Source organism: Mesoplodon densirostris, chromosome 14 (genome assembly GCF_025265405.1).
Source record: "Mesoplodon densirostris isolate mMesDen1 chromosome 14, mMesDen1 primary haplotype, whole genome shotgun sequence".
Lineage (NCBI taxonomy): Eukaryota > Metazoa > Chordata > Mammalia > Artiodactyla > Ziphiidae > Mesoplodon > Mesoplodon densirostris.
Genome location: NC_082674.1, coordinates 36,416,843 through 36,436,505, shown reverse-complemented (window position 1 = coordinate 36,436,505; position 19,663 = coordinate 36,416,843). Strand labels below are relative to the sequence as shown.

General features: G+C 39.5%; 2 protein-coding genes across 4 annotated transcripts in view; one reads left to right on the top strand and one right to left on the bottom strand.

Moving 5' to 3' along the window:
* Window positions 1–10,254, bottom strand: part of CAMKMT (calmodulin-lysine N-methyltransferase) — a 389,154-nt gene extending 378,900 nt beyond the window's left edge. Inside the window, exon 1 of the mRNA XM_060117401.1 lies at window positions 10,052–10,254. Within this exon, the coding sequence (XP_059973384.1) occupies window positions 10,052–10,189 (138 nt within the window). The 5' untranslated portion in view covers window positions 10,190–10,254. The remainder of the gene's footprint in view (window positions 1–10,051) is intronic.
* A 433-nt stretch (window positions 10,255–10,687) lies between these two features.
* PREPL (prolyl endopeptidase like) overlaps window positions 10,688–19,663 on the top strand; it is a 58,113-nt gene continuing 49,137 nt past the window's right edge. The window contains exons 1-2 of one of the 3 annotated variants that reach the window (XM_060117372.1): window positions 10,688–10,825; window positions 12,471–12,659. In XM_060117372.1, the coding sequence (XP_059973355.1) occupies window positions 12,507–12,659 (153 nt within the window). In that variant the 5' untranslated portion in view covers window positions 10,688–10,825; window positions 12,471–12,506. Of the gene's footprint in view, window positions 10,826–12,123; window positions 12,660–19,663 lie in introns of all 3 variants that reach the window. The other 2 variants (XM_060117371.1, XM_060117373.1) reach the window with 2 other exon arrangements.

Genomic DNA, 19,663 nt, shown 5'->3' with positions numbered 1-19,663 from the left:
AAATAACATACAAGGAAACTCCCATAAGGTTAACAGCTGATTTCTCAGCAGAAACTCTACAAGCCAGAAGGGAGTGGCATGATATACTTAAAGTGATGAAAGGGAAGAACCTACAATCAAGATCACGCTACCCGGCAAGGATTTCATTCAGGATCAATGGAGAAATCAAAAGCTTTACAGACAAGCAAAAGCTAAGAGAATTCAGCACCACCAAACCAGCTCTACAGCAAATGCTAAAGGAACTTCTCTAAGTGGGAAACACAAGAGAAGAAAAGGACCTATAAAAACAAACCCAAAACAATTCAGAAAATGGTCACAGGAACATACATATCGATAATTACCTTAAACGTGAATGGATTAAATGCTCCAACCAAAAGACCCAGGCTTGCTGAATGGATACAAAAACAAGACCCAGATATATGCTGTCTATAAGAGACCCACTTCAGACCTAGGGACACATACAGACTGAAAGTGAGAAGATGGAAAAATATATTTCATGCAAATGAAAATCAAAAGAATGCTGGAGTAGCAATACTCGTATCAGATAAAATAGACTTCAAAATAAAGAATGTTGGGCTTCCCTGGTGGCACAGTGGTTGAGAGGCCGCCTGCCAATGCAGGGGACACGGGTTCGTGACCCGGTCCGGGAAGATCCCACAGGCCGCGGAGCAGCTGGGCGCGAGAGCCATGCCCGCTGAGCCTGCGTGTCCAGAGCCTGTGCTCCACGACGGGAGAGGCCACAACAGTTGGAGGCCCACAGGCCGCATAAATAAATAAATAAATAAAATAAAAGAATGTTACAAGAGACAAGGAAGGACACTACATAATAATCAAGGGATCGATCCAAAAAGAAGATATAACAACTATATATGCACCAAACATAGGAGCACCTCAATACATAAGGCAACTGCTAACAGCTCTAAAAGAGGAAATCGACAGTAACACAATAATAGTGGGGGACATTAACACCTCACTTACACCAATGGACAGATCATCCAAACAAAAAATTAATAAGGAAACACAAGCTTTAAATGACACAATAGACCAGATAAATTTAATTGATGTTTATAGGACATTCCATCCAAAAACAGCAGATTATACTTTCTTCTCAACTGTGCATGGAACATTCTCCAGGATAGATCACATCTTGGGTCACAAATCAAGCCTCAGTAAATTTAACAAAATTGAAATCATATCAAGCATCTTTTCCGACCACAACACTATCAGATTAGAAATGAATTACAAGGAAAAAAATGTAAAAAACACAAACACATGGAGGCTAAACAATACATTACTAAATAACCAAGAGGTCACTGAAGAAGTCAAAGAGGAAATCAAAAAATACCGAGTGACAAATGACAATGAAAACACGACGATCCAAAACCTATGGGATGCAGCAAAAGCAGTTCTAAGAGGGAAGTTTACAACTATACAAGCCTACCTCAAGAAACAAGAAAAATGTCAAATAAACAATCTAACTTTACACCTAAAGGAACTAGAGAAAGAAGAACAAACAAAACCCAAACTTAGCAGAAGGAAAGAAATCATAAATTTCAGAGCAGAAATAAATGAAATAGAAACAAAGAAAGCAAAAGCAAAGTTCAATAAAACTAAAAGCTGGTTCTTTGAGAAGATAAACAAAATTGATAAACCATTAGCCAGACTCATCAAGAAAAAGAGGGAGAGGGCTCAAATCAATAAAATGAGAAATGAAACAAGTTACAACAGACACCGCAGAAATACAAAGCATCCTAAGAGACTACTACAAGCAACTCTATGCCAGTAAAATGGACAACCTGGAAAAAATGAACAAATTCTCACAAACGTATAACCTTCCAAGACTGAACCAGGAAGAAATAGAAAATATGAACAGACCAATCACAAGTAATGAAATTGAAACTGTGATTAAAAATCTTCCAACAGGGCCTCCCTGGTGGCGCAGTGGTTGGGAGTCTGCCTGCCGATGCAGGGGATGCGGGTTCGTGCCCCGGTCTGGGAGGATCCCATATGCCGCGGAGCAGCTGGGCCCGTGAGCCATGGCCGCTGGGCCTGCGCATCCGGAGCCTGTGCTCCGCAACGGGAGAGGCCACAACAGTGAGAGGCCCACATACCGCAAAAAGAAAAAAAAAAAAAAAAAAAAATCTTCCAACATACAAAAGTCCAGGACCAGATGGCTTCACAGGTGAATTCCATCAAACATTTAGAGAAGAGCTAACACCCATCCTTCTCAAACTCTTCCAAAAAATCGTGGAGGAAGGAACACTCCCAAACTCATTCTACAAGGCCACCATCACCCTGATACCAAAACCAGAAATAGATACTACAAAAAAAGAAAATTACAGACCAATATCACTGATGAATATAGATGCAAAAATTCTCAACAAAATACTAGCAAACAGAATCTAACAGCACATTAAAAGGATCATACACCATGATCAAGTGGGATTTATCCCAGGGATGCAAGGATTCTTCAATATATGCAAATCAATCAATGTGATAGGCCATATTAACAAATTGAAGAAGAAAAACCATATGATCATCTCAATAGATGGAGAAAAAGCTTCTGACAAAATTCAACACCCATTTATGATAAAAACTCTCCAGAAAGTGGGCATAGAGGGAAACTACCTCAACAAAATAAAGGCCATATATGACAAGCCACAGCAAACATCATTCTCAATGGAGAAGAACTGAAAGCATTTCCTCCAAGATCAGGAACAAGACAAGGATGTCCACTTTCACCACTATTATTCAACATAGTTTTGGAAGTCCTAGCCACGGCAATCAGAGAAGAAAAAGAAATAAAAGGAACGCAAATTGGGAAAGAAGTAAAACTGTCACTGTTTGCAGATGATATGATACTATACATAGAGGATCCTAAAAGATGCCATCAGAAAACTTTTAGAGCTAATCAATGAATTTGGTAAAGTTGCAGGATACAAAATCAATGCACAGAAATCTCTTGCATTCCTATACACTAATGATGAAAAATCTGAAAGAGAAATTAAGGGAACACTCCCATTTACCAGTGCAACAAAAAGAATACAATACCTAGGAATAAACCTACCTAGGGAGACAAAAGACCTTTATGCAGAAAACTATAAGACACTGATGAAAGAAATTAAAGATGATACCAACAGATGGAGAGATATACCATGTTCTTGGTTGGAAGAATCAATATTGTGAAAATGACTATACTACCCAAAGCAATCTACAGATTCAATGCAATCCCTATCAAATTACCAATGGCATTTTTTTTACAGAACTAAAACAAAAAATCTTAAAATTTGTATGGAGACACAAAAGACCCCAAATAGCCAAAGCAGTCTTGAGGGAAACAAACGGAGCTGGAGGAATCAGACTCCCTGACTTCAGACTATACTACAAAGTTACAGTAATCAAGACAATATGGTACTGACACAAAAACAGAAATATAGATCAATGGAACAGAATAGAAAGGCCAGAGAGAAACCCACACATCTATGATCAACTAATCTATGACAAAGGAGGCAAGGATATACAATGGAGAAAAGACAGTCTCTTAAACAAGTGGTGCTGGGAAAACTGGACAGCTCCATGTAAAAGAAGGAAATTAGAACACTCCCTAACACCATACACAAAAATAAACTCAAAATTGATAAGAGACCTAACTAAATGTAAGACCGGGCACTATAAAACTCTTAGAGGAAAACATAGGAAGAACACTCTTTCACATAAATCACAGCAAGGTCTTTTTTGATCCACCTCCTAGAGTAATGGAAATAAAAACAAAAGTAAACAAATGGGACCGAGTGAAAATTCAAAGCTTTCGCACAGCAAAGGAAACCATAAACAAGACGAAAAGACAACCCTCAGAATGGGAGAAAATATTTGCAACACATCAACGGACAAAGGATTAATCTCCAAAATATATAAACAGCTCAGGCAGCTCAATATTAAAAAAAAACCCAATCCAAAAATGGGCAGAAGACCTAAACAGACATTTCTCCAAAGAAGACATACAGATGGCCAAGAAGCATATGAAAAGCTGCTCAACATCACTAATTATTAGAAAAATGCAAATCAAAACTACCATGAGGTATCACCTCACACTGGTTAGAATGGGTATCATCAGAAAATCTACAAACCACAAATGCTGGAGAGGGTGTGGAGAAAAGGGAACCCTCTTGCACTGTTGGTGGGAATGTAAATTGGTACAGCCACTATGGAGAACAGTATGGAGGTTCCTTAAAAAACTAAAAATAGAATTACCATATGACCCAGAAATCCCACTACTGGGCATATACCCTTAGAAAACCATAATTCAAAAAGACACATGCACCCCAATGTTCACTGCAGCACTATTTACAATGGCTGGGTCATGGAAGCAACCTAAATGCCCATCGACAGATGGGCGAATGGATAAAGAAGATGTGGTACATATATACAATGGAATATTACTCAGCCATAAAAAGGAACGGAATTGGGTCATTTGTTGAGATGTGGATGGATCTAGAGACTGTCATACAGAGTGAAGTTAAGTCAGAAAGAGAAAAACAAATACTGTATATTAACGCATATATGTGGAACCTAGAAAAATGGTACCGATGAGCCTGTTTGCAGAGCAGAAATTGAGACACAGATGTAGGGAACAAATGTATGGACACCAAAGGGGGAAGAGGCAGGGGGGTGGGTGGTGGTGGTGGGATGAATTGGGTGATTGGGATTGACATGTATACACTGATATGCACAAAACTGATGACTAATAAGAGCCTGCTGTATTAAAAAAAAAAAGTTCCTTGATAAAATGTTTAAAATAAGTCAATACTATGTTAGTTCTTCTCTCTTTTACATTTACCAATATAAATATATGTACACCTTTAAAAAAAAAGAAAATGGACAAAAGACATGAAGAGACATTTCATTGAAGTGATATACAGGTGGCAAATAAGCATGAAAAGATGTTTATCTGCAGCAATTGTTAAAATATGTAAATTTCCAAACCCCACTCAAAATTCACTGCTCTAGAAAGTTTTTGCTTTAAAAATTTTTTTAATTGTGGAAAATATTGGGTTGGCCAAAGAGTTCCTCTGGGTTTTTTTGTAACATCTTATGGAAAAACTTGAACGAACATTTTGACCAACCCAATACACAAAGCATAAAATTCAAAAAAAAAAAAGACAAATGTTTTCACACCTAGAGTATTCTAAACATTTTAGTTTCTTTACTGCAGAGTTAAAAGTTCATTTCATTCAAAATAATTATTGGTGGAATATTTTGTTTTTACACCGATAAGCTATATACTTCTGATTCAAGAAAACATTCACATTCACCTTTTTAACCTAAAACACAATCCTAAATATTTTTAAGGAATCCAATGAAACCAATTATTAATCTTAATAAATCAGAGACATAAAAAAGAAAATCTCCTCCAGTCACTGACGTATATGTTGTCAACAAGGTTTGAACAGCGGGGGTCAGGGATGAGCATTACATGTAGACACTTAAGGTTAAAGTATGATCTGCAGAGTACACAAAAATCTATGTCATCTGTGACTATAGCAGCATAAAGTTCTATAATCAATTGAAATGTCAGTTTAACTTCAACAATGTTAAAAACACCCTTATAAATACAATGATGTATAAAATGTTGTCAAAGGATAATTCTCTATGCAAAAAAAAAGAGTGAAAGAGCACGAATGATCTTGCTCAGCCCCTGCTGCAGAAAGTGATCCAAGTGATGCCAATAAAAACCAATGAAGAGCCCATCCCTCAATTCTTCACTTATGTAGGGATCTAAACCACAATCCTCAGTGCAAGATCTACAAGCACATCACACAACCATTCTTAAGACATGATCTCTTGGTGTCTGTTTGCCATTTTCTACAATGGAATCAGAAGGCCTAAAAAGAGCACAAAATACAGTACATCTCTAGTAACTGACTCTCTGGATTAACAGACACTCTCCATTCCCTCTATTAAACTGGGCCATGTGAACTGAATAGTGCCAGTGCACTATTCCTGCCCTTCCCTGTTGAGTTGTTTGCTACGTTAACTGTCCTTCTTCACAAGTTTTTTTATACCACCTGTTGGTATTGTCATGAATTAAATATTACAAAAATGAATGAAATAATAATTATTAGGAAGAAGGTCTTAAAGAAATCTAGTCCCACTCTTTCATTTACAAATGAGAAAACTGAGGTCCAAAGAGGGTGCTCACCATCATACAAATAGTTAAGGGTGGTAGATCTGGGACTAAAATCAATTGTATGAAATTCTATTCCAGAAATCATGCTGTCTCTTTCCGCATTGACAGTCTCAAACATATATCATCCTACTTTAATTTAAATTGTAATGTGAGGGACTTCCCTGGCGGTCCAGTGGTTAAGACTCTGCGCTTCCAATGCAGGGGGCACAGGTTCGATCCCTGGTTGGGGAACTAAGATCCCACATGTCGCGAGGCACAGCCAAAAAATTAAAAAAGTAAATTTTTTTTCATTAAAAAAATAAATTGCACTGTGAAATATTCCATTAATCGGATTCTTCAGCCAAGTATTCAGACCTCTAGGCCCCATTATTCATTCTGTAGGTGGTTGTGAGATGTGTGTAAGCATGTAATGGTCATTTGCTACTTTTGCATCTGCTCTACATCCCTTCCCCTTGGGAAATGCCCCCCTCTCTCTCTATGCAATAATGTAGGGTTGTTATTTTCCCTGCCACAGGGTGGGCTCATGACGCAGGCCAAAGTGCACTAGTCTCCTAGACACAGCAGTTGGTGCAAAGTCCGCCTCTTAGAGTTCTTTGGAGGAAATGATTTGGGTGTTGGGGAAAAGGGTTATTTCTTCTGGATCACTAGCTGGGTGGACGATGAAGTTGCCAACAGCTATCTTTGCCATCAGGTAATGAGACACAACAAAGAGAAAATATTACAGAATATCCATAGCCTCTATTGATATTGATCCATAGACTTTCAGACCTCATGTAATTAAAGTGGGCACTAGACTCAAAAGTCAGCAATTTTCCATGTTGAGGCAGGAGATAGATGGGCCCCAGGATGAGCAGCTGGAGTTCATCCCCTGTGGGCAGATACTCCAAAATAGCAGGAGGGAGAAGAGCTAAGCCCTGCCCAGATAAGAGATAAAAGACCACATATTCCCCACTCTTGAAGTCAAGGAGACCTTCTCCACTACACATGCACAGAAAGGCTCCCTGAAGGTCAAACAGGGAGGGGGTGCTACCCCATAGTAAGTGATGCCATCCTACCCATACGCCTCTTTGCTGGAATCCATCTTGGCTAAGAGATGCACGCACACACACATGGGAGGACCCTGAGATATACTGATATGGACTCAGAACCAGGGAAAGCAAGATGATTGGCCAAAGGAAACCCAGAAGAAATGCCCCATAAAAGTGATTCAAACTACCACAAGGACACAACTCTCTCTCTGAGCTCGCCCATGTGTCTATCCACAAGTACTCTTTTCCTCCTAATAAACACTTGTTTCACCACTTTCCGTCTCTATGTGGAAATTCACTTCTACAACAGCTGATGGGCCAGGGCCTCGTCACTGGCCACTGGTCCCTTGTGGTCTAGTAGCTAAGATTCAGCACTCTCACTGCCACGGCCCAACCTCAATCTCTGGCCATGAACCAAAATCCTGCTTCAAGCCACTGCAGGCTGAGGCCACCCAAGAGCAATGCGACCTAGTATCAAATGATGAACTAGGTCAACCAGGTTTTCTCTCAAAAATGTTAATTATAAAACATAGAAAATATTGAACAGTTAAGGTGAAGGGCCATGAGATAGCACTGGAGCCCTAGTGGAAAGACAGAATTGTGAGGGAGAAAACAAGGAGACATAGCAGATGTCATGAAGATGTCACATAAGAGAGAGAAAAAGAACTGCATATCTCTAGCATTGTTTAGATTCCTCACAGTTTTCCAGCTGGATGCTAACAAGATGCAAATGGTCCATTCATTTAAAACGTATTTACTAAAAGCCTGCAAATGTTTAAAATACATGGAAGATTCGATTATTATAGAAAAATATTCACTTTCTCCCCTGCTCCGTCAAAGAAAAAAACATACTTCTTTTCCCCCCTAACTTTAGGCTTGGCTAAGTATCTTACTTTGCCCAACAGAATATTAGTAGGTGCTTAAAATGTGTTTCAGTGGTTGCGTTTGTTCTCTTATACCTCTGTCGTCACCATGAGAACACGTCAGTCCAGAATTAGAGGCATGTGGACCAAGCATGCAGCATAGAGCCACGCAGCTGATCACAGCCTATGTCAGTCAACTCCCAGGTGGCCCACAAACAGAATAAATGCTCACTGTTGAATGCAGCTGTGACGGTGTAGTTATTTGTTACTCACTGATACAATACACTGAGGATGAGATGCTGTGGGCCACTTAAAGACTGTCCTTACTCAGGCTTTCCACAACATGTAACAGTATCTACTAAAAATCAACTAGCCAGAGCTGATGCAGAAGATGGAGATTAATAAAATATCACCTTTTCCCAGGAAGAACTCCTATTCTAGTGAGAAAGTTGAACTCTGATCAAATGATCATAAAATAATGTGATATGAGGTTCACCCATATAGTCAGCTGAAGGTCTAACTCAGCCAGAGGAGTCAGCAGAGCCTTCACGTAAGAGGAGATTGAAATAGAGGTCTGAAGGATGAACAGTCATTCATCAAGTAGAGAAGTAGAAAGACTCTAAGCAGAGGGCACATGTATACCAAAACATTAAACTTCAAAGCATGTGAGGAGTTCAAACGGCAGCCATAGCTGAAACTTATTCTAATGTAGACAGCAATTCGGAATGAATATAAGTGATGGTCAACTAGAATTTTTACTAGGAATCTCTTAAGTCGTCACGATAAGATTTGATTGATCATTTTAAGGCCCTAATTTACTATTCTGATACTTTAAATTTAGTTGATGTTTACTTCACTGTAGAAATTTCCTATAGATAATGATCTATGAGGACTTGCATTTTATTATCCTATAATACCATTTGTAACATTAATTGCAAAACCAGATCATTAATGCTCTGCAAAGGCTTCCAATGCATCAGCAAACAAATGATCTTTGAGTTGTGTCAGGACAGCACTGGAAGGCCACTGTATGAAAAGGTGACTCGAGACAATTGCAAACAAAGTAACCGCCAAAATACTAAAAGCACAATCTCAAGTAACCTGGCAATAGCTGGGAAACTCTCCTCGAAATATAAGTCAGAAGTGGAAAATGTCCTGTTGAATAAAGTGTTCGGCAGGAAACCCCAGGCAGAAGCATAACACTGGGGTGTAAACAATAAACAGATTTCACTTCAAGCAGTTTGGAAAGAGCGTCAGTGTCGTCAAATCAGAAAATCTTCAAACCTGCACACGACTGAAGTTACCAGCAACAGCAGCAATTTTAAGTGCTAAAAGATTACCGCCAGTTAACAAATCAACATACTTAGACACCGAGAATCTCTCTGATCGCTTCAAACCATAAGATAAACATGTAACTTTCGCGTGAAAGCGAAGCTGGAGGGCGCGGGGGCAGCTCTTGCAACTCCCTTCGCTCTCCGCTCCACGGAAGAAACCGAAGCAACACGTGCAACGTCACTGTCCCAACACAGTCAACCACGCTGATCACCAAGAGAAGGGCCAGATTTGGAGCTAGAACCAGGCTAGGAGTTAAGAAGCAAGGGGGAAGAAACCAGGGGAAGAAAGTAAAACAGAAGCCGGAAAGAAGAACAGTATGGACTGGGGAGCGGCGGTCCCACCGAACCTACTGGCGAGCAAGGAGAAAAGTCCCTCAGATGCAGGCTAATGTCTAGAAAGAGATCTTCTCCTTCCATCTGAGTTTCCCAGGACTCAGCCTCGGCTGCCCCCTCCCTGCCCAATGCCACCTGATACCTCCTTTTGGCGCGACCCTTAGGTGAACCCAGGGAGGCGCTTCTCAGGAGGCTCCCGGCAAAACTGTGAGGGAACTCCCCGAGCTGCCAAGGGGAGAGTAGCTGCCTCTCGCTTGCGAGGGGTGTGGCCAAAAGCAAAAGTGAGTCGAAAGGGCTCTACCTTACCTGCCGCAGGAGCTTCCACCGGGCAGCACCCAAGGGCGCTGAGACTGCGAGTCCCTGAGCGGCACTGCTGCTTGTCCGGCCCTCGCCCGCTGTGCGCTCAGCCTGGCCGGCCCCGGCGTCCGCAACTCGAGACTCCATCCGGCTGGAGCTGGCTATACCCGAGATACCGCCGCCACAGCTCCCCGCTGCCAGGACCTGCCTACTTCTTCCCTGTCAGGATCTGTGACGCCAGGGCTCCCTCCCACTGCCCTAGCGCGCGCTCTCTCCCCGAATTCCGCATTTCCGGTAGTCGCGTCTCCTTAGCAACCAGGGCAGCGCGGCTCTCGCCACTGCACCATTTTGCTGGTGGCCATCTTGAGTGAGGGCATACCAGAGGGTGAGGGAACTGTGGCAGACCTAGTGAGACGCCGCCCCTTTTGGTTCCCTTCTCTCCTGTTTCATCTCGAGCTCTGAAGACTAGCAAAGAACCAAAAGGCTTATATCTCTGAGCGTTAATGAACCCAGGAGGAGTAAAAAAAAAAAAAAAACCATTCCTGACCACAATAAAGATGGCGGAATCCACTTAGGGCTCGTGCCAGACGGGGGTTACGTAGACGGCGTGCTGCAAACCCGCTCCGGGCGGTTCTGGGTAGGCTGTCGTTCTGCTAGCTACAGAACGCAGACTTCGGCTGACCGCGCCTGAGGTGGCAGCTGCGCTCCTTCCTGAGAGCTTCGGGTTCTCCGGCCTGCCTTCACTCGTTTCGGTGTCTAGAGCGAGACTGACTTTCAGTTTGCGTACGTATGGGGGGGCGTAGGCTGGGAGTCTCTTCCCTTCACCCCGTCCTCACCCCCACCCAACCATCCCTCAGTCCCTTGGTCCTAGCTTTTTGACCGATGTCCCTTCACTGCGTGGCACATGGTACCGCTCCCTCTCACACTCGGATGCACAGGGAAAACGAATAGGTTCTCCCAGGAACACCCATTCGTCTACCCTACCCCTATCCCTAGCCTTGCCTACTGTCTTCTCCCTGTGGGTGAAAGATGGATGGATGGAGGCTGCGGGCACGAATGTAGTGGTTTAGAGCCTTTATTTTATTTTCTCTTATTTTACTTTGTTTGTTTTTGCTGGTGTCAACTGCACATCCCCTTTACCCACTCCCCCCGTTATTTTGCTGCGACATAGAAAGAGGTTAAGAGGGGCAGGGGCGTCGTAGCGGATACGAGCTGTGGTAAAGCTGACGCACTATTGTATAATACCTTTGATACCGAGGAGCAATTTGTGGAAGACTTCCATGATGACATTCAACAGTGTGCAACATACCTAGATTTTTCCTGCCCTAAAAATAGTAGCCACCGTTTATTGAGTGGTTACTACGTGCCAGACACTTCATTAAGATTTTAACATAAATTCCTAGAACATTCTTAGAACAGCTACTTCATAGAGTAAGTGGGGTCATTATCACTGTTTTGCAGATGATGAAACTAAACACAGGTGGTAAGTGCAGGAATGAAGAACTGAACCCAGGTTTCTCTGACTTAACTATTTACTAGCCTTACTTACCTTAATAGGTTAATAAGCACCAGCTTCCTAACAGAAAACAGATGGCGTCACGTTTCATGTGTGCCTCCTGAAGTGTTGTTTTTTTCAACTAAAGAGCTAAACACCTTTTTGACATTAAAGTCCAGTTGTTGTTATGTCCAGATAGACTTATTGCTCTACTACTTACTGTTCAGGTGACCTGGGGTAGTTGCTCAAACCTTCCTGGGCCACAGTTTGCTCACCTGTAAGGCCAACATCATAATAGCTACTCTATCAGGTCCCTATGAAGTTTAAATTAAATGAAGTATATAAAAGCATGTGGCACGAAGCAAACACTCAATAAATACTAATCCCTTCTCCTCTACCTTTATTAAGTAATTGGACTTTTCCAGTTTATCCTCCACATACAAACCAAAGATAAGTTCTGAATTATGTGAAATCAAAGCCGTTTTGCCTTTAAAAGCCCTCAGAGTTCCTGAGATGCCTCCATTAAGTCTATGTATTTATTTGCAAATTTTTATTTTGTTTTTTTTTTGTTTTCTGTTTGTTTTAGTTTGCCCATGTGTGTACCAGAATCAGTGCTGCATAGTTTGAGCCTGACAGGATTGACTTTACAAATGAGACATTTATGTCACATCTGCCAAGAAGTGTGATTTGAATTAAATTTTAACTTTTACAAGTTTTCAGATACTTTGAGTTATCAGCTGTCTGCGGTTATTTGTAACCGGAGGGGTACACAGCCCCAAAGGGGAGGGATAAGAACTGCAGATCTTAGATGCTCTGAGAACCCACTACTATATAGTCATTCCTATGAAAATCATTCATGTGCTGGCAGCCCCAAAGGGAGCATAAACCAGGGACTTTGATATCATGCAGCAGAAGAGCAAATTATTTCTCCAGGCTTTGAAGTATAGTGTTCCTCACCTTGGGAAATGCATGCAGAAACAGCACGTGAATCACTGTAACTTCGCTGATCATTATTACAATAGAATAAAATTGAAAAAATATCACCTAACCAAGTGTCTGCAGAATAAACCCAGGATATCAGAGTTAGCAAGAAACATCCCAAGTCGGAACTTCTCATGTAAGGTATGGACTGTTTAAGTTAACCTATGTGTAGGCGTTTAAGATTAATTTTAGTTTAAAAATAAAGAATGGGTTGGGTATCAGTTTCTAATTTTCTCAGTAATTCTGGTTTGATTTTTTAAATATTCAGGCTTAATTGTCTGTAATCATATATATAAGTATAAAAGAATATATACATATATATTTATAGAGCTCTAATGTTATATATTAAAAATGTAGATTTATGAAAAATGATTCACCTTAAGAACTCCTTATTGTGCCTACCAGTGCAATTCAAAGTATAATTTGGCTTTCTAAAATTCCTAGACTAGCATAATAGCTCTTAATAAAAATCTAATAATATGCTGATTGTTTTATGAATCCCAAATTAGGAAACTTCAGTAAAGACCATGTAATTGTGCTACTTCTCTGTAAAAAAAAAAAAAAAAAAATGAAAAAGCGATTTGCGTTTTATACCACTTGTGTCCTTCAGGAAGATGCTTTCAGACCATTGTACTCTGGCCAGACCCCAAGCTGTGGGCATGACCTCAACTTTGAGGACCTGTTGCTCTTGTATGTAGAATGACCACATATCCTGGGTTGCCTCCAACAGTCTCAGTCTACACATATTTTCCCTGTGTTATTACTAATAGTGTCCCCTTTCCTCTCAGAAGTGTCTTGGTTAGGATAGTAAATTACATGGGCATCCTAATTATTTGAGATTAAGCTATTTATGCTGCTCTTTGACAGCCCTCCCCTACCTCATACTTGCTAGGTTCCTTAGGTTCCTTAAATTGTGTTTAGGGGTGATATTCTTGCAATATTTAACGTATTTTGTTATTTTAATATCTTAATTTCTGGTTTTAATTGTTTTGTTACATACTAATATTTTTAGTCTGTTTTGGCTTATTTTCTATTGTAGTAAAATATAGGTAACAAAATTTTCCACTTTAACCATTTTTAAGTGTATAATTCAGTGGCATTAATTACATCACAGTGTTGTACAGCTGTTACAACTATTTGCAAAACCCTGTCCTCACCTGAAAAAAATACCCATTAAGCAAGAACTCCCGACTGCTGCTTTCCTGAGCCCCTGGAAACCTTTAATCTACTTTCTGTCTCTATGAATTTCTCTATTCTAGATAATTCATATAAGTGGAATTATATAATATTTATCCTTTTGTGTTTGGCTTATTTCACTTAGCATAATGTTTTCAAGGTTCATTCATATTATAGCATACCTGGGAAGTTTGTTCCTTTTAGTGGCTGAATAATATTCCATTATATGTATATACCACATTTTGTTTATCCATTCATCTGTTGATAGACACTTGAGCAGCTTCATCTGTTTATAAAAATGATATTTTTAATATTCTACTCAATTGTTCTGGTTTTTAATTTAATTTTTGCTCTTTTCGTACCTCATACTTATTTGTTATGGGGAGTTTGGGGGGAGTTTTGTTGTTGTTTGCTTTCAACTTTTTATCTGTTAGTCCTAGAATTTTACTCTTTACACTTCAGTCATTCAAATTTTTCTTTTTATAGCATCTTAGTTCAGCACTTTCTTTCTGTACTCACTCAAATTTTTTATGTCTTTTATTTCATTTTTATTTCTGTGTGTGTGTATTTGCACATGGGTCCTACTTTAGAAAGATAAACTTTAAAATTTTACCTATTGGACACATTTTAGCATTTAGATCTTTTTACTTTGAATTGTGTTTAGAACACTTTGACATCTTGTACTTTTATCTTAAGTCTTAGTTTATAAATAGTAGGCAGAAATTACCATCAGAGTGACAGCTGTGAGATTAGCTCACACCCTGTGCAGGAGTTTGACTATTTTTTCCCTCCATTTGTCCCTGAAGCAACTTTTCAGTTCTCTTTCATGGAATCCTGTCACCTGGAAGCTTTAACCTGATTCAGTGACTCCAAGAAAAGGAGCTTTATTAGTAATTCTTTCACCTGGTAGTGGTCCTGCTTTCACATGTCATATATCAACCATTCCTTCTGTGAGAAATGATATGATCTAAAAACTGTGGCCTCTGACCTTTACGATCACTGGGACCCTGAGGAAGCTGTGAAGAGACCTGTAGGCAAGAATGCACATTTAAGTAAACATCCAGTCAGTTCCAACTTTGTCCACTCCTATGGGAATAACAAATTAGAAAAAGTAATTAGTGCCTGTAGACAAATTAAAATATATTTACTTAAAGACTTGTAAGATAAGTTAACTAAAGAGTAAGAGAGGGAAGCCTGTGTAGTATCATAGCAATGCCAGAAAGCAAGAGATCTAGCCGTAACTGGTGTGTCTGTGAACTAGTCAGGACTCTTACCTTTCTGACTGGAAATAAAGGGGGAAGTTTTAACTTGGTGTTCTCTAAAAGTCCTCCAAATGCTAAAATTTCATGATTTTATATCTCTACCTTGTTACCTTACCAACAAATTGTCATTTATACATTTGGGATGCTAGTACCAACTCCTGCAGTCAGGCTGTGTATCAGAAATCCTGGGGAACTTTTTAGAAATTCAGATTCCTGGATCTCACCCCACATATGCTGGATCAGAATCTCTAATGGCTGAGGCCTAGGGATCTCTTTTTTTGTTTTGTTTTAAGTTCCTCAACTAATTCTGAAATTCCCAGTCTGCCAGTGACAGTGGACCTGCATTTAGGAAATAGACACGTTTGTGATCAAATGTTGCTGACCTAAACCTCATTGAATTCATTCAGTTCTGAAGTTCTTACTGGCAGATACCTTGACTTTCCATTTTACATTAGCCACATGGCAAGAGGAACTTATTCCATTACGCTCATGCACCAGCTAGTAATATTCAAAGACTAGCATCAAACCAGATACCACATTTCTTTATCTTTCACATCATCCTATTCTGCTCTGCCTACAAAAATAATTCCTAAAATCTTTGATCATGATAAATTGAATGATACACAAAAGGAAAACCAACTAAGGAAAAGAAAATGTTTAAACATTTGTTCATTGACTCTCTGCAATATAGATTAGCAGTTCTTACAGTAGTTTCTAAGATAGATAGGTTGACAGATACCTCCTTCACTGGCACTAGTGATCTGTGATTTGTGGGATCACTGGTTCTGACAGGTTCAAAACATCATCAGGAAAGAAGGAAAACTCAGGAAAGCCAGGAAGAAAAGAAAAATTGTGCTCTCACAATAGTTTTTTTTTTTTTTAATAATAGTTCACAGAGTGGGACTGCATTGTAGCTACCACATCGCTTTTTAATTTAATTTTATTAATTTTTTTATACAGCAGGTTCTTATTAGTCATCATTTTATACACATAAGTGTATACATGTCAATCCCAATCTCCCAGTTCATCACACCACCCCCCACCACCCCCACCACTTTCCCCACTTGGTGTCCATACGTTTGTTCTCTACATCTGTGTCTCAATTTCTGCTCTGCAAACCGGTTCATCTGTACCATTTTCTAGGTTCCACATATATGTGTTAATATACAATATTTGTTTTTCTGACTTGCTTCATTCTGTATGACACTCTAGATGCATCCACGCCTTTACAGATGACCCAATTTCGTTCCCTTTTATGGCTGAGTAATATTCCATTGTATATATGTACCACATCTTCTTTATCCATTCATCTTTCGATGGGCATTTAGGTTGTGTCCATGATCCAGCTATTGTAAATACTGCTGCAGTGAACATTGGGGTGTATGTGTCTTTTTGAATTGTGGTTTTCTCTGGGTATATGCCCAGTATTGGGATTGCTGGGTCATATGGTAATTCTATTTTTAGTTTTTTAAGCAACCTCCATACTGTTCTCCATAGTGGCTATACCAATTTACATTCCCACCAACAGTGCAAGAGGGTTCCCTTTCTCTACACCCTCTCCAACATTTGCTGTTCGTAGATTTTCTGATGATACCCATTCTAACCAGTGTGAGGTGATACCTCATGGTAGTTTTGATTTGCATTTCTCTAATAATTAGTGATGTTGAGCAGCTTTTCATGTACCTCTTGGCCATCTGTATGTCTTCTTTGGAGAAATGTCTATTTAGGTCTTCTGCCCATTTTTGGGTTGAGTTGTTTTTTTAATATTGAGCTGCCTGAGCTGTTTATATATTTTGGAGATTAATCATTTGTCTATTGATGCGTTTGCAAATATTTTCTCCCATTCTGAGGGTTGTCTTTTCGTCTTGTTTATGGTTTCCTTTGCTGTGCGAAAGCTTTGAATTTTCACTAAGTCCCATTTGTTTACTTTTTTTTTTTTTTTTTTTTTTTTGCGGTATGCGGGCCTCTCACTGCTGCGTCCTCTCCCGTTGCGGAGCACAGGCTCCAGACGCGCAGGCCCAGCGGCCATGGCTCACGGGCCCAGCCGCTCCGCGGCATGTGGGATATTCCCGGACCGGGGCACGAACCCACGTCCCCTGCATCGGCAGGCGGACTCTCAACCACTGCGCCACCAGGGAAGCCCCGTTTACTTTTGTTTTTATTTCCATTACTCTAGGAGGTGGATCAAAAAAGACCTTGCTGTGATTTATGTGAAAGAGTGTTCTTCCTGTGTTTTCCTCTAAGAGTTTTATAGTGCCCGGTCTTACATTTAGTTAGGTCTCTTATCAATTTTGAGTTTATTTTTGTGTATGGTGTTAGGGAGTGTTCTAATTTCCTTCTTTTACATGGAGCTGTCCAGTTTTCCCAGCACCACTTGTTTAAGAGACTGTCTTTTCTCCATTGTATATCCTTGCCTCCTTTGTCATAGACAGTTGATCATAGGTGTGTGGGTTTCTCTCTGGCCTTTCTATTCTGTTCCATTGATCTATATTTCTGTTTTTGTGTCAGTACCATATTGTCTTGATTACTGTAACTTTGTAGTATAGTCTGAAGTCAGGGAGTCTGATTCCTCCAGCTCCGTTTGTTTCCCTCAAGACTGCTTTGGCTATTTGGGGTCTTTTGTGTCTCCATACAAATTTTAAGATTTTTTGTTTTAGTTCTGTAAAAAAAATTGCCATTGGTAATTTGATAGGGATTGCATTGAATCTGTAGATTGCTTTGGGTAGTATAGTCATTTTCACAATATTGATTCTTCCAACCAAGAACATGGTATATCTCTCCATCTGTTGGTATCATCTTTAATTTCTTTCATCAGTGTCTTATAGTTTTCTGCATAAAGGTCTTTTGTCTCCCTAGGTAGGTTTATTCCTAGGTATTGTATTCTTTTTGTTGCACTGGTAAATGGGAGTGTTCCCTTAATTTCTCTTTCAGATTTTTCATCATTAGTGTATAGGAATGCAAGAGATTTCTGTGCATTGATTTTGTATCCTGCAACTTTACCAAATTCATTATTAGCTCTAAAAGTTTTCTGATGGCATCTTTTAGGATCCTCTATGTATAGTATCATATCATCTGTAAATAGTGACAGTTTTACTTCTTTCCCAATTTGCATTCCTTTTATTTCTTTTTCGTCTCTGATTGCCATGGCCAGGACTTCTAAAACTATGTTGAATAATAGTGGTGAGAGTGGACATCCTTGTCTTGTTCCTGATCTTGGAAGAAATGCTTTCAGTTTTTCTCCACTGAGAATGATGTTTGCTGTGGATTTGTCATATATGGCCTTTATTTTGTTGAGGTAGTTTCCCTCTATGCCCACTTTCTGGAGAGTTTCTATCATAAATGGGTGTTGAATTTTGTCAAAAGCTTTTTCTCCATCTATTGAGATGATCATATGGTTTTTCTTCTTCAGTTTGTTAATATGGCGTATCACATTGATTGATTTGCATATATTGAAGAATCCTTGCATCCCTGGGATAAATCCCACTTGATCATGGTGTATGATCCTTTTAATGTGCTGTTAGATTCTGTTTGCTAGTGTTTTGTTGAGGACTTCTGCATCTATATTCATCAGTGATATTGGTCTGTAATTTTCTTATTTTGTAGTATCTTTTTCTGGTTTTGGTATCAGGGTAATGGTGGCCTCATAGAATGAGTTTGGGAGTATTCCTTCCTCCACGATTTTTTGGAAGAGTTTGAGAAGGATGGATGTTAGCTCTTCTCTAAATGTTTGATGGAATTCACCTGGAAAGTCATCTGGTCCTGGACTTTCGTATGTTGGAAGATTTTTAATCACAGTTTCAATTTCATTACTTGTGATTTGTCTGTTCATATTTTCTATTTCTTCCTGGTTCAGTCTTGGAAGGTTATACATTTGTAAGAATTTGTCCATTTTTTCCAGGCTGTCCATTTTACTGGCATAGAGTTGCTTGTAGTAGTCTCTTAGGATGCTTTGTATTTCTGCAGTGTCTGCTGTAACTTCTTTTTCATTTCTAATTATATTGATTTGAGCCCTCTCCTTCTTTTTCTTGATGAGTCTGGATAGTGGTTTATCAATTTTGTTTATCTTCTCGAAGAGCCAGCTTTTAGTTTTATTGATCTTGCTATTGCTTTCTTTGTTTCTATTTCATTTATTTCTGCTCTGATCTTTATGATTTCTTTCCTTCTGCTAACTTTGGGTTTTGTTTGTTCTTCTTTCTCTAGTTCCTTTAGGTGTAAGGTTAGATTGTTTATTTGACATTTTTCTTGTTTCTTGAGGTAGGCTTGTATAGTTGTAAACTTCCCTCTTAGAACTGCTTTTGCTGCATCCCATAGGTTTTGGATCGTCGTGTTTTCATTGTCATTTGTCACTCGGTATTTTTTGATTTCCTCTTTGACTTCTTCAGTGATCTCTTAGTTATTTAGTAACGTATTGTTTAGCCTCCATGTGTTTGTGTTTTTTACGTTTTTTTTCCTTGTAATTCATTTCTAATCTTATAGTGTTGTGGTCAGAAAAGATGCTTGATAGGATTTCAATTTTCTTAAATTTACTGAAGCTTGATTTGTGACCCAAGATGTGATCTATCCTGGAGAATGTTCCGTGCGCAGTTGAGAAGAAAGTATAATCTGCTGTTTTTGGATGGAATGTCCTATAAACATCAATTAAATTTATCTGGTCTATTGTGTCATTTAAAGCTTGTGTTTCCTTATTAATTTTTCATTTGGTTGATC